The 14,530-nt window shown below is 44.8% G+C and overlaps 1 protein-coding gene across 2 annotated transcripts in view; it reads left to right on the top strand.

Annotated features, from left to right (window-relative positions):
- LOC142183195 (WASH complex subunit 2-like) overlaps positions 1–14,530 on the top strand; it is a 46,641-nt gene that overhangs the window by 19,396 nt on the left and 12,715 nt on the right. For both annotated transcript variants that reach the window (XM_075258156.1, XM_075258157.1), the window contains exons 12-21: positions 3,601–3,670; positions 3,756–3,815; positions 4,577–4,729; positions 5,714–5,844; positions 6,514–6,603; positions 8,953–9,057; positions 9,710–9,832; positions 10,996–11,150; positions 12,362–12,452; positions 13,933–14,073. In XM_075258156.1, coding sequence (XP_075114257.1) covers positions 3,601–3,670; positions 3,756–3,815; positions 4,577–4,729; positions 5,714–5,844; positions 6,514–6,603; positions 8,953–9,057; positions 9,710–9,832; positions 10,996–11,150; positions 12,362–12,452; positions 13,933–14,073 — 1,119 coding nt within the window. The remainder of the gene's footprint in view (positions 1–3,600; positions 3,671–3,755; positions 3,816–4,576; positions 4,730–5,713; positions 5,845–6,513; positions 6,604–8,952; positions 9,058–9,709; positions 9,833–10,995; positions 11,151–12,361; positions 12,453–13,932; positions 14,074–14,530) is intronic.

Raw genomic sequence — 14,530 nt, forward strand, 5'->3', positions numbered from 1 at the left:
AGTCCTGCTTCTGCATTGTAACACAAGTAAATCAGGGTATTGGTTTCTCCCTTTTGTAGCCTACATAGCGCTTGATAAGGATTGTGATAATCTAAGGACCCAGCAATCAGTTACATGACACCCCTCCCCTGCCCATTCCCTAAAATGTTAAGGCTGCTAGATCTTATAAGACCCATATTGATTCTGCAAGTGACTATAAACAGTGGCTCAATGGTTAGCACTGCAGCCTTGCAGCGCTGGAGTCCTAGGTTCAAATCCCGCCAAGGGCAGCATCTGCAAGGAGTTTGTATGTTCTTCCTGTGTTTGCGTGGGTTTCCTCCGGGTACTCTGGTTTCCTCCCACACACCAAAATCATACTGATAGGGAATGTAGATTGTGAGCCCTATATGGGACAGTGACTGACAATATCTGTAAAGCGCTGCGGAATATGATGGCGCTATATAAGTAAGCATAATAAATAAATATCCTGAAGTTAAAAAATAAATAAATAAATAAATAAAAGAACAAAACACCCCACCCACACCAAAAGGAACTATTGCCATAGGTTAACATTTTATATGAGACTATAAATAATATGTATCCTAATAACTAGAGATGAGCGAACAGTGTTCTATCGAACACATGTTCGATCGGATATCAGGGTGTTCGCCATGTTCGAATCGAATCGAACACCGCGTGGTAAAGTGCGCCAAAATTCGATTCCCCTCCCACCTTCCCTGGCGCCTTTTTTGCACCAATAACAGCGCAGGGGAGGTGGGACAGGAACTACGACACTGGGGGCATTGAAAAAAATTGGAAAAAGTCATTGGCTGCCGAAATCAGGTGACCTCCATTTTAGACGAATAGTGGATTTCAAATCCGGGTCATATGAGAATGTGAACTTTGTGACTATGAGACAGGGATAGCTGTACAGGCAGGGATAGCTAGGGATAACCTTTATTTAGGGGGGAATGTTATTAAAAATAACTTTTTGGGGCTCTATCGGGTGTGTAATTGTGATTTTTGTGAGATAAACTTTTTCCCATAGGGATGCATTGGCCAGCGCTGATTGGCCGAATTCCGTACTCTGGCCAATCAGTGCTGGCCAATGCATTCTATTAGCTTGATGAAGCAGAGTGTGCACAAGGGTTCAAGCGCACCCTCGGCTCTGATGTAGCAGAGCCGAGGGTGCACAAGGGTTCAAGCGCACCCTCGGCTCTGATGTAGGAGAGCCGAGGGTGCACTTGAACCCTTGTGCACCCTCGGCTCTGCTACATCAGAGCCGAGGGTGCGCTTGAACCCTTGTGCACACTCTGCTTCATCAAGCTAATAGAATGCATTGGCCAGCGCTGATTGGCCAATGCATTCTATTAGCCCGATGAAGTAGAGCTGAATGTGTGTGCTAAGCACACACATTCAGCTCTACTTCATCGGGCTAATAGAATGCATTGGCCAGCGCTGATTGGCCAGAGTACGGAATTCGGCCAATCAGCGCTGGCTCTGCTGGAGGAGGCGGAGTCTAAGATCGCTCCACACCAGTCTCCATTCAGGTCCGACCTTAGACTCCGCCTCCTCCAGCAGAGCCAGCGCTGATTGGCCGAATTCCGTACTCTGGCCAATCAGCACTGGCTAATGCATTGTATTGGCGTGATGAAGCAGTGCTGAATGTGTGTGCTTAGCACACACATTCAGCTCTACTTCATCAGGCTAATAGAATGCATTGGCCAGCGCTGATTGGCCAGAGTACGGAATTCGGCCAATCAGCGCTGGCTCTGCTGGAGGAGGCGGAGTCTAAGATCGCTCCACACCAGTCTCCATTCAGGTCCGACCTTAGACTCCGCCTCCTCCAGCAGAGCCAGCGCTGATTGGCCGAATTCCGTACTCTGGCCAATCAGCACTGGCTAATGCATTGTATTGGCGTGATGAAGCAGTGCTGAATGTGTGTGCTTAGCACACACATTCAGCTCTACTTCATCAGGCTAATAGAATGCATTGGCCAGCGCTGATTGGCCAGAGTACGGAATTCGGCCAATCAGCGCTGGCTCTGCTGGAGGAGGCGGAGTCTAAGATCGCTCCACACCAGTCTCCATTCAGGTCCGACCTTAGACTCCGCCTCCTCCAGCAGAGCCAGCGCTGATTGGCCGAATTCCGTACTCTGGCCAATCAGCACTGGCTAATGCATTGTATTGGCGTGATGAAGCAGTGCTGAATGTGTGTGCTTAGCACACACATTCAGCTCTACTTCATCGGGCTAATAGAATGCATTGGCCAGCGCTGATTGGCCAGAGTACGGAATTCGGCCAATCAGCGCTGGCTCTGCTGGAGGAGGCGGAGTCTAAGATCGCTCCACACCAGTCTCCATTCAGGTCCGACCTTAGACTCCGCCTCCTCCAGCAGAGCCAGCGCTGATTGGCCGAATTCCGTACTCTGGCCAATCAGCACTGGCTAATGCATTGTATTGGCGTGATGAAGCAGTGCTGAATGTGTGTGCTTAACACACACATTCAGCTCTACTTCATCGGGCTAATAGAATGCATTGGCCAATCAGCGCTGGCCAATGCATTCTATTAGCGTGAACTGAGTTTGCACAGGGGTTCTAGTGCACCCTCGGCTCTGCTACATCAGATTGCTACATCTGATGTAGCAGTGCCGAGTGTGCATCAGATGTGTAGTTGAGCAAAACTGACTCAGCACTGCTAAGTCTCTGCATTCGCATAGGAATGCATTGGCCAGCCTTCGGCCAATCAGCGCTGGCTCTGCCGGAGGAGGCGGAGTCTAAGGTCGGACCTGAATGGAGACTGGTGTGGAGCGATCTTAGACTCCGCCTCCTCCAGCAGAGCCAGCGCTGATTGGTCGAGTTCCGTATTCTGGCCAATCAGCACTGGCCAATGCATTTCTATGGGGAAAAGTTAGCTTGCGAAAATCGCTAACTGACAGGGATTTCCATGAAATAAAGTGACTTTTATGCCCCCAGACATGCTTCCCCTGCTGTCCCAGTGTCATTCCAGGGTGTTGGTATCATTTCCTGGGGTGTCATAGTGGACTTGGTGACCCTCCAGACACGAATTTGGGTTTCCCCCTTAACGAGTTTATGTTCCCCATAGACTATAATGGGGTTCGAAACCCATTCGAACACTCGAACAGTGAGCGGCTGTTCGAATCGAATTTCGAACCTCGAACATTTTAGTGTTCGCTCATCTCTACTAATAACCTTAACCAAATAGTGGAGTCATCTAACGCTTTATTTTAGTGTGAATTAGCAAATACAAACAATGAAATATTTTTTTCTTTTTGCACGTACACACAACTCCAAATAACATTTAAAAAAAAAAAAAGAATAAAATAGAAAATATTATTTCATGTGTTAATTATTACATTATTATTAAAACAGAAGAGATTAGAACAGACCCATGCATCAAAAATTGTTTGATAGTCCTAAAAAAAATAATAATGAAGATAATAATAATAATAATAAGCTAGGACTGTTAATTTAAAACACCTAGCTTAGAAAACATTAGGCAGGCTAGACTAGAGTCTATTGCCGGAAATTTTAACACGTCCATTGAATATGCGGTCTTCTTCTAACTGATGTGTAAACCATCCATTTCTTTCTGGCTGCAGAGTGACCTTTTCTCTGATGTACAGAAGAAGGAGCACAAGATAACTGAACCAGTTCCTGTAGCAAGGCCAGGTACAATGTTCTGCGGATAATTTGTATATTCTGTCACATTGCATTGCGTATAATGAGTTGTTTAATACATCCGTCTACCCTGCAGATACACTACCATCAGATATGAAAAAGAAACCACCCTATGGAGGTGTTTCTCTTTTCCCAGGTATAAATTTATATATATATTTCATACATAAGTATTGGATTAAGTGGACTACAATGGAGGCTTGTGCACAGTTAACTCAGAAGCCATACCTGGGTTAAACAAAACTTGAGGATTTAGGCTAGGTCTAACTTATATGCTGTTGTCAGGCCTATTTCCTGCCACTCCTTTGTTCTCATAACACCAGTCACAATGCACATCAGTATCTTAATCTTGTTTCCCTTGAATAGTGAAATGTGTGTATGTGTGAACATGTTTGTGGATGGTAATTTGACTGTACATAAGTCTTTATGGTACAGTCCCATGTTGTGGGTCACACGATGCCCTGTTCAGCCATGGTGGTCAGTGGGTGCACAATTTTGTAGGTAATTGTGTCAAGCAGACATGTATCCCATAAAAAGCCAGTATATACCTTTTAAGTTGTCACCTCTAGCCTCACAGTTTGTAAGTGTAGATAGGTAGATGCCTCCTGAACCTAAAACAGAAGTTTCTTTGTGCAAAGGAACCAAGGACATAAATAAATGTTCATAGATGTCGATGACTTACATAGAAGGAGGCAGGGTATTAAAAGGATATAGCAATAAACAACGCGCAACTATTAGCTAGTACAGACGTAATAGAAAGATGTAGAAACCATTGTCTAGTGAAGACAAATGGATATGTGGAAAGTCATTAGTCGAAGTGGGGGTGAGGTTTAAAGTTATTATTTACAGCTTCTTGGTTTACTAGTGATTTGTCTGTAGTAACCTTTGCCTATGCTACAGGTGGGGAGAATGTCATAAACTCATCCATGTTGACAGAGAAGGATAAAAGAAAACAATCCACGCCTACAAGTGTCACCCCAAAACCTTCTGCCAGTGCAGGTCTGTTTGATGAGGATGATGTTCTTTTTGGAGCAGCTCCAACACAACCTTCAGGTACGAAGCATCTAAGTGTACTGATAAAGATAAAGACATAAATTATACAAGTTACTTCTATCTGAACAAGCTCTAATTAAGATATTTTAATCTAATATGTAAAGGGACATATCCCTGTGGGTGAATCTGATCAAATGCCCCTGCAGAGGCATCAACAGGTCCCCTTCAGTGGCCTCATACATTATATTTTAATGTCCCTTTTCCAGGTTGCCCTCCACAGTATATTGCCCTCATTCTCAGTTGCCCCCACCTCAGTAGCACCTCAAATAAGGGGGGAATAAAACAACCCAAACCTGTTTTCTGTCTCTGTTGCCAGCAGCTTCAGAGAGCAACAGATGTGATGTAAGTGACGTCACTACATTTGTCCTACTGCTCCCATGCAGAACACTGGGTGCAGAGACTGCGCAGCGGCTGATTGGTGATGCGGTGAGCAGAAGGTGCCCTGTAACACCACTATACTCCACTCATCTGAGCCTGAAGCAGATGAGATACAGTTGTAAAGTATAGGGGCAGCCCGGAGTAGCGGGACAGAATTCTAAATGCAGGACTGTCCCAAGGGGCCAACGCTACCATTGGGCCTGGTGCAAGTGCACCTTTGGCTCTATGGTTAAAGCAGCACTGTATGGGCATGTAAAGATTTAAGTCAGTGGTTCTTAACCTTGTTTGAGGAACCAAACCCACCAGTTTCATATGCACATTCACCGAACCCTTCTTTAGTGATAAATCAAATATGATTTTTTTCCAAATTCAAGACATAGGTATATGTTTTTTTATTGGTACACAAAATGAACCATGCATATAGCCTAGGGTTCGATCAAACCCTGGTTAAGAACCACTGATTTGTGTTTTAGGACTGTTGTGTTTGCACAGCTGTCTCTGCTCTTAGCCTGTGGCATAGGATTCTTGCACTTACCTTTGAAATCTTCTAAAAAGTAGAATTGGCAATCTTCACATTCGATTTTTTTTTTTTTCTCTTTCTTACAGGAAAAGTCAAACAAGCCGCAGATCTGTTTGCAGATGAAGACGACTTATTTAATGACCGCAATTCTGTCAATACTGCAAGTGTCAAACCAAAAGAGACTGAGGCGGCGACACAAAAGACACAGGATAAAAAGGTAAGGCTGCAGATATTTCCACTACATCCCTTTTTTATGGTGAGTACTAAGATGCTTGGCAAAAAGACTCAGGGGTTAACATACCTTAGTGTATGTTAATTTTACCCTTTACCTTTTGCTTACAGCAAATCTATGAACTAGTGCTGTTATGTTCTATATCGTTTAGTTACATAGTGATTTAACTTGTGAGACTGAAAAAATGCATGGGTACCCTTACTGGGCATAGATTTCTGTACTGACCTGTGATATATTTATATATAGCTGTTACATCACTCCTGTGCCTTTTTTTTATTATTAAATATAATACTACTAATTTTCATCTTTCTGGGTTCTGTAGTTCATCAATTGCATTTATTGGCTACCTTGGAAACTGCTCAAGCTGTTCCTCGTCTTTATTGTGCACTGTTGAAAAAAATCTGATTACAATATTCCGTGTGGGGCCTAACAAGTGATTTGTAAAATGATCCCGTCTTATTTGCCTTTGCGGCAGGTCCCCGACACTGGTTGTTACAGTTTAGAATAATGTCCTAATTTATTGTGTATTTTTGTTTTACCCAGCATTTAGTAAGTAATCTTGGCATGTATTTTCCCTTCTCATGTGCAGAATCTGACGGTTATCAGTATTATGCCTCATTCATCACTTCTCTGCTTAACTTGCATTACTTGCAGAACGTACAGATACCTACAGAGAAGGCTCCACCTGAACCATCCATCAAAAAGCATACCAAAGGTCTCTTCTCTGATGAGGAAGATTCTGAGGTACGGTAATTAGGAGTTTTCCAGAGACTAAAAATTTTACAGCTCAGGTTGGGTTAAAAAAATAAAAGATGTGACCCATTGCTCTTCTATTGTTGCTGGCACAGCCTGCTGTCTTATGTCCTCAGGCAGGGCAGTGAGAAAAGGGATGATGACATGGCACATAGAAAAGATTTCTTTATATGCTGTATTTTTAATTTTGTAACTGGGATTTGTTTGAGTTTTTATTCTCTAGGGGACTCTGACCATGTTTTGCATGGTCTCCTATTCATTTGAATGAGCATCATGCCACACAGTATTTTACAGGGGGCATACAATGATGATAGGAGGTATGTTAGCAACCAGCTGATCTGCAGGGGAGGGGGATAGGAAGTTCTTAATTGTTTTTTTATCGCTTATTTTACTGATGGACACAGCACCATGGGTATAGACCTGGCCACAAGGAGAATGAAAATCTGCTGGCTCCACCTCTGAGCTTCTCACAGACACTATGCTAGTCCATTTGAATCTAGTGTCTTAGGAGGCAGACACGACCTGACTCAGGTGGGTCTTCAGTATGTATGCCACAGTAGTCCCGAGCCATGTTTTCGCGTGCGCCTGCCCGCTGTAATAGCCGTTGCCATGCGGTCAGCCTGAGCCCATCTGTCTTCTCTGCCTTCCAGTACTCGCTCCGCAGCACACCTACTTTGGACAATAGAGAGTAGTTATCAGATCCCTGCGGGGTATTGCTGCTGGGATGCCACGCATACAGCGTTAGGGCCTGCTCAGCCGTGCGGTCTCCACCCGGGCCCCCTCCAGCAGTTACCCCTCCATTGGGCAGCCTCCAGTACCATGTACCATAGGCACCCTTGCCAGACAAATCCTGTCTGAGGTGGAAACTTTGGCTGCCTACCCAGATCACTGCTCTGTTGACGACCTCTAGGCCCCTCCCTGGGTGACCTCATCGTTCCATTCCCTGGAGCTGTCCTCGCATAGGGACCTGGATATCATTCTACAGACCATGGTCCTCCTTGCCATGTTCTGGGCACTCCCCATATAGGGTCACGACCCACGGCTCCACTCCCACAGGCGGAACCCTGTCTTCCTGTATGGTTTGTTTCTAGTGGTTACTGACTCCGTCCTGGAGTATCAGCTAGGCACATTTATATCCTCTGCTATGCTGGAGCTCAGCTGGTGCCCAGTCATGCAGTCAGAGAGACTCTACAGATCTCAGAGGCCTTGGCCCTTACTTTTTGAAAAGACCTCTCCCACCACACTTACAGTCCTCCTCTGGCCTCCCCCAACCCCGGGGTGTGGACGGAATTCCAGCATTACTCTGATCTTCCTTCTGGAGGTCGGATGTCCTCCTTTGCAGACCGAGGATGGACCCATGTGGTCGGAGCCCCCACAGTGGTCCCTGCTATGACTTGGCTCTCTCAGGCTACTATCCTGTCTTTAGAAGAGCTCTCCTCCTGCTTTTCTTGTGACATTGCCTCCATTCGCAAGGTCTCCGAGCTGGCCGTTCTGGCAGCCTCCCTTCCTGGTCGTTCTGGGGACAAGGTTGTCCTTCCTCCTCCTTTTTGCCAGGTGATTTCCTCGTTTTACATCTCTAGGGCATAGCTTGCAATGTTTCTGCCCGAACCCGAGGTATTCATGTGTGCTTTCTCTTACCTGCCTAGGGGGGTAAATTGGGTCCCTTTGTCTCTCTCTGGCCCTTTTCATTGTTAGGATGCTTTGTTTGTTGTCCCTGAGGGCCCTTGCTGGGCCTACCTGCTTCTTAGGCTTCCATCTCCCCATGGCTCAGGCTGCGATCGAGGAGGCGGTTTACGGGTGGGTGCCCTTCCGTGTGTCGGCTGTCTTCTCGAGTCAATTCGGAGCCTCCAGGGGTGTTCGACATCTGTTTTCTGCCGTCCATTCACTCTTTCTGCAGAGTTTTCCCTGATCTTTACTGTGGCCTTTGCTGAGCAGGTTGGACCGTAACGTTCTGCAGTGGCTGTGCGCTAGTTGTACGCATGGCTGTGTATTTCCCACCCTCTGGGACTGCTTTTGGACATCCCATGTGCTGTGTTCCCAGTGAAATAAACAAGAAAATGCGATTTTTGTACTTACGGTAAAATCCTTTTCTTGGTGTATTCACTCGGGGACACAGATCCCACCCTTGTATTTTTCCTACCTGAGCTATTTTGATTCATTTTCAGGTGCAAAACATCTTGGTGTTTGTTGTTTCCGTGCTTTTTTTTTTTTTTTTTTTTTTTTTTGCTTTCTTTCCTACTTATTATTTGTATGTGTTTTCCAGTAAACTGCGTTTTGGGGAACCATAGGTTTTACCAAAAACATATTTACATTTATAAATTTAGTTCTTTTCCTTTGTAGTCAGATTTGTTTTCACCCAGTCAAGCTGCCAGCAAACCTAAAACCGCAAGTGTACCTGCAACCAAGACCAGCACATCCTTGTCTTTGTTTGATGATGATGATGATGTAAGTAATATTAAAATATAAAGCACGCCTACTATCAGCCTAGGCCTGTGTTGTTCAATAAAGTATGACCCATTTATGGTATTACAGAAGCTACAACTGGACAGATTTGTCATACTACATACAATAACCTCTTCAGATGGTCCTGATTTACTTGGTGTCAGGTTCTCCTAAGGCTAGTGCTACACGGCAACAGTTGCGTGACTTAAAGTCACACTTAAATCACCGAACAGAAATGGCAATGTCTCTCTACAGTGTTACATGTGACATGCTGCAACATTACAGTCTCACAAAATCCATTCTTGCATGACTTTGTCACATGTCAAAGGTGCATGCAACATCGCTCCCATAGACATCAATTGTTTCACATGTGACAGCAAGTCCTGCACGATTTCGATGCTTTCTTTGTAATCTTTGCTTTTTTTTTTTGCTTATTGTCCATATTATTACATTTTTTAAATTCATGTGTATTTGTGCAGCTGTATAAAATTTATTTCTATATTTAAAATTTGACATCGCATCACCTTAAAGTCGACGTGTAGCCCTAGCCAAAGGGACAGCAAAAATAGTGCTGGATAGAATGGTGCTTTACCGTGAACTATAACAGTATCTTCATTGGGTCTAGAATTTTTATTTTATTTTTTTTTGGTTTTAGGATTTTTTTGGTTCAGCGCCAGAAAAAAAGGTATCAAGTGCTGCATCAAAGCCAGTGCAAAAGCCTACCATGCCTGCAGAGGTGAAGACTCAAAAATCAGGCCTCTTTAGTAGTGATGAAGAGGTAAAAACATTTCTTAAAAGGGTTATCCACCATTTTAAAATTGATGGATTATCCTTAAAGAGGTTTTGCACGCTTAATCTTTATTTTTTAATTAGGCTGGGGGAGATGAAAAAAAAATAAAAAATGCTGTACTCACCTGTCCCCAGTGCACCTGATGTGGTCAAGTCCTGTTGCAAGGCTGTCTTCTTGAGTGGGATCCCTCAAAGGCTGTGACCTCTTGGATCTCTGTTGCTGCTTGGCCTCAGCAGCCTAAGTTAGGAACCTGGGGACATCACGGGTAGTGATGTCCCAGGTCCTTCGCTGAGGCCGCTGATTGGCCTCGGTGGTCACGTACAGTGGGGACTTGCATCAGAAAAAAATAATGGAGCTGCAGAGCAAGACCGCGCTGGGAGGCACTGGAGACAGGCGAGTATGGTTTTTTAATTTTTTTTTTTCACCTCCTCCATCCTAATTAAAAATGTAATTATATCCTGAACAACCCCTTTAAGGAATACCAGGGTCTGACTGTAGGGACTCTCACAGATCAGCTGTTTGCCCTGGTGTGCAACTCTCAGCATTGTTTACTTGCCAAGTGCTGCTCACTTGCCATATTCTTGAGAGGAGTGAGCAGGATGTGATGGAGAAAGAAATTAGGTTCATATTGGAGCATAGGAAGGTTCATTCACACAGTGCATTATTCAGCAGCGTGCACATCAGTACTTCTCTGTATAAGCCCTGCATGATCCTAGGACTGTTTCTGAATCAGTGAGAGAGAAGGTTAGGGTGCAAATTCCCTTCTACTTGTTTACAGTGTATGTCAGCTAGTCTCTAACTACTGGCTTAAGAAGAGCTGCAAATTACAGATTGATCCTTGAGATGGGAAAATTGCTCGACATGCAGGACACAAGTCAAATAATTGCCAGAAATAGTGTAAGTTTTTACGTAAACACAGTTGCTTATCTTGAGATAACATTCACATTTCTTCCAAAACTCAGTGATTACTTTGCCAACTTAAGAAGTGCAGGTAGTTTACAAAGCACGGGCAGTGGATAGATGCATAGATTAATGAATCCAGTAAAAGTTATTAGATAACAGGAATCTGCAGTTAACAATGACAAGCAGTTCAAAAATGTCTTCCATTTGGCAAGGAGCCCTATTAATTTCACCAGCTTTGTGTCCTGCAGGATCTTGCCACGCAGTCTGCCAAAATAAAACCGATTGAGAAAAGCAAACCTAATGAAGACGATCCACCAAAGCCTAAGAAGGAAGAGAAGAATGAGAAGAAGTCGAGCCTTTTTGATGATGAGGACGAAGATCTTTTTGCAATTACTAAAGATAGGTATGTTTGGTTTTGTTTTTTGTTTTTTATTGTTTGTTTTTTTTCCTTATCTGATCTTTGGTTATGTAGTGTGTATGGTTTTGATATATATCTCCTACTAATCTGAAAGTTTTTATGTTTGGATGTTTGTTACTCAAATGGCTGTACGGATTTAGCCGAAATTTGGCACATAGATAAATAGGAACCCCCGATTAAAATATAGGCTACTTTTTAGCCCAGTAAATTACGTCACTACATGATCATTAAGCACGAATTTAGATACACACTACGTTTGAGGCCCTTTGATGATGTCATCACAGGCCCTTCAGCCGTCCCATAGGATCACGCTATGTGGTGGGCGGATCTACAAACAAATTTGGGGGCGGAGCTAAACAGGAGGGAGTCAGACAGTCTGAAAGCTGAAGAAAATGGACTCTCATACAAGATCAGGACACTACAGAACATACAGGCTGTGTGTAGCCAAGAGCAGTATATCGGCTATACAGTTGCTCTGCCTCAGATGAGGGAGGAGGGAGAACTGTTGTACATTTCAACAACATCCGTTCAGCTGTGTCTAACACAGAAGCTGCTCAGACACTCTCACACAAATTCGCAGATGTAGCAGAGCTGAAGCACGCTAGCACTTTGTGTGTGTAACACGAGGGCATGTGGTCTTCGGACTGTGCTGGGGGGAGGGAAGGGCAAACTGTCTCAAATTTCATCAGCAGCCATTCAGCCGTGTCTAATACAGACACTGCTAGGACACTCGGAGAAGACAATCCCTGTTATCAAAATTGCCTGATGTAGCCGAGCTGAGGCAGCGTGCTACCGTAGCTTGCTCTGTTCTCCATATGGATGTGCATACAGATGGGGCTACCGCGCATATGCACAGATGTAGCAGAGCCGACACTTGGCCGCAGGCAGATCACCGCCAACCACATTTAGCTAATAGCGCCTCATCGCCATCAACAACCTACAGTAATAATACATAGCGAGTATAAAGCTGTATTAGACAGTCATTTTCCCAGTTACCTGCCATTCTTAGACAGACTGAAGAGAGATGAAAGTATTACTTTCCTCTGATGTGAACATGATATGTTCATAACTAATATAAGGATAATATATGCAAATGGATGCTAGCTAATTTTTTTATACCTTTCACCAGAATGTATTCTCCTCATATATTAAAGTCAGAGAGGCGTTTCATCTTCTTGTGATATTTCTGTTCATAGTCAGAAGAAAACTCATCGTGTTTCCCTGTTGTTTGAAGACGATGTCAGCAGTGAGGAGCCTTTGTTTTCATCTGGAGTAACAACGTCTTCAGTAAGTCGGTGGTAAAAAGAAACCTTGCCACTCTTTTGCTCAGAAAAACTGTCATCACTGTTTTTGCATTGCGTTTTTCAACAGTCTGTTCACTAGATTAATGTATATAGCCCACACCGCAGGAAAAAGAAATACTGCACCTCTAAGCATTAGTAAAAAGGCCTAGTTAACATGCAAATTATGATTCCTTTTTTCTCATTACCAGCCGCCTAGTGTACATTATATATATCACTGTCCCCTTCACATTGGCAATTGTTATAGGCCTCCTACCTCCACAGTACATCAAACAAGCCATCCCCTTTCACTAGTGATCAAAGCAGGCTCTCCTCCTTTCTCTAGCAGACAGTGACATCAGGAGTCCACCCCAGTAGTGACATCATCTTACCTCCCACACACTCCAGAAGTGCGCCCTCTTCTGCCAGCTGTTGTATGTAACTTTTTTCATTGACTTGTCTGGCATAGCGGAACTGGAGGCTGTCAGTATCCAGCTCTGTCCCTACAGCACAGCACATGGATGCCACCTACCGTGGATTGCATTAAAGACAGGATGCAAAACCCAGAGCCAATGACAGCCACACTGTATTAAGAGTTAAAGGGGTATTCCCACGTCGCATACTCACCCGTCTTCGTTCCTCTAAAATCTTCTGTCTTCCGGCTTTGTCTCGTCATTGGTGGGCGGGGTCACATATGCAAAGCCAAGCGGCGAGATGCCGCCGGCCCTGCGTGCGCGCTCATACACCAGTCTAACCTTCACAATGCAAATACAGACCCGACACCCTGCGGGTCTGTATTCGCATTGTGAAGGTTAGACTGGTGTATGAGCTTGCACGCAGGGCCGGCGGCATCTCGCCGCTTGGCTTTGCATATGTGACCCCGGAGCAGAACAGCATCGCTTCTGCCGCTGCTGTCTTCATGCAGGGCAGAAGCATAGCGATGTGCCTGTGCCGGCGTCTAACAGTCCCCAGCATCCACCTATTACAGCGGATGTCGGCTATGCTTCTGCCCTGCATGAAGACAGCAGCGGCAGAAGCGATGCTGTTATTCCGCTCCTCCGCCCCCCGCCCCGGAATAGCAGCATCGCTTCTGCCGCTGCTGGCTTCATGCAGGGCAGAAGCAGTGATGTTGCTGGCTTCACCTGTGCCGGCGTCTAACCCTGTATTGGCGGCCCCTTCCCCCAAAGGGTAAACTACCCCCCCCCCCCCCCCCCTCCAGGCTCGCTCCCGTGCACTTAGCCCCTCCTCCCTCCCCCCTCAGAGCAGGCAGACACATCACTTGACTTAGGAGCAGCTAGGTCAGGGCTGTGGCCACAAAAAAATGAATAAAGTAAGATAGTGGCCAAACAAAGCAGTTTTGCTGAAGCATTGTATTTAGGAAAAGTCTTACATTCACATTATCAAGCAGTATAGATAGGATCCTTGTGATGGGACAACCCCTTTAAAACAAGTCAAGTATTTTGTTCTTAAAGCATTTCTTACGACAGGAACAGCCAAAGACGTCTGTTCCTGTAAAAGAAGAAAATGAGAAGGCTCCCTTAATTGATGAAACCAGTAAGAAAGCTGAACCTCAAGTAAAAGTCCAAGCTGTGGAGGATATGTTGCCTAAACTGCCACAAAATAATAAGGTATGGTTAACACTAGCAACTTTTACACCTTACATCCTTTGCCAAAATGTTTTCACCATTTGACAACCCTTTAACAACACTCTAGTGACAGCCAGGGGTTGTATGATTAAAAACAGGATATGGAGCTCTGAACGCTTGAAACCTTAAAGGGGTCTGCCAGCCTGATTATTTTTTTGGCCTATCCCGTACGATTATCAGATCAAGGGCGTCTTCACCCAGCACCCCCACTGATCAGTCAGAACTATACAGTGTATGGAGCTGGAAGTAGACCGCACAGTACAGTGTGTAGTGGCCTTTGAGCTTGACATGAATTAAATGTTTGCTTCTGGCACTGGAGGCTGCTAAGCACAGATCAATGCAGATGAGGGATGGCAGACCCCCATTGATCTGGTATCCTAAGGAAAGGCGATCAGTGTCCTAAGGCTCGAAACTCCTTTTAACAAAATCTGCTAAAAAT

Source organism: Leptodactylus fuscus, chromosome 10 (genome assembly GCF_031893055.1).
Source record: "Leptodactylus fuscus isolate aLepFus1 chromosome 10, aLepFus1.hap2, whole genome shotgun sequence".
Classification (NCBI taxonomy): Eukaryota; Metazoa; Chordata; class Amphibia; order Anura; family Leptodactylidae; genus Leptodactylus; species Leptodactylus fuscus.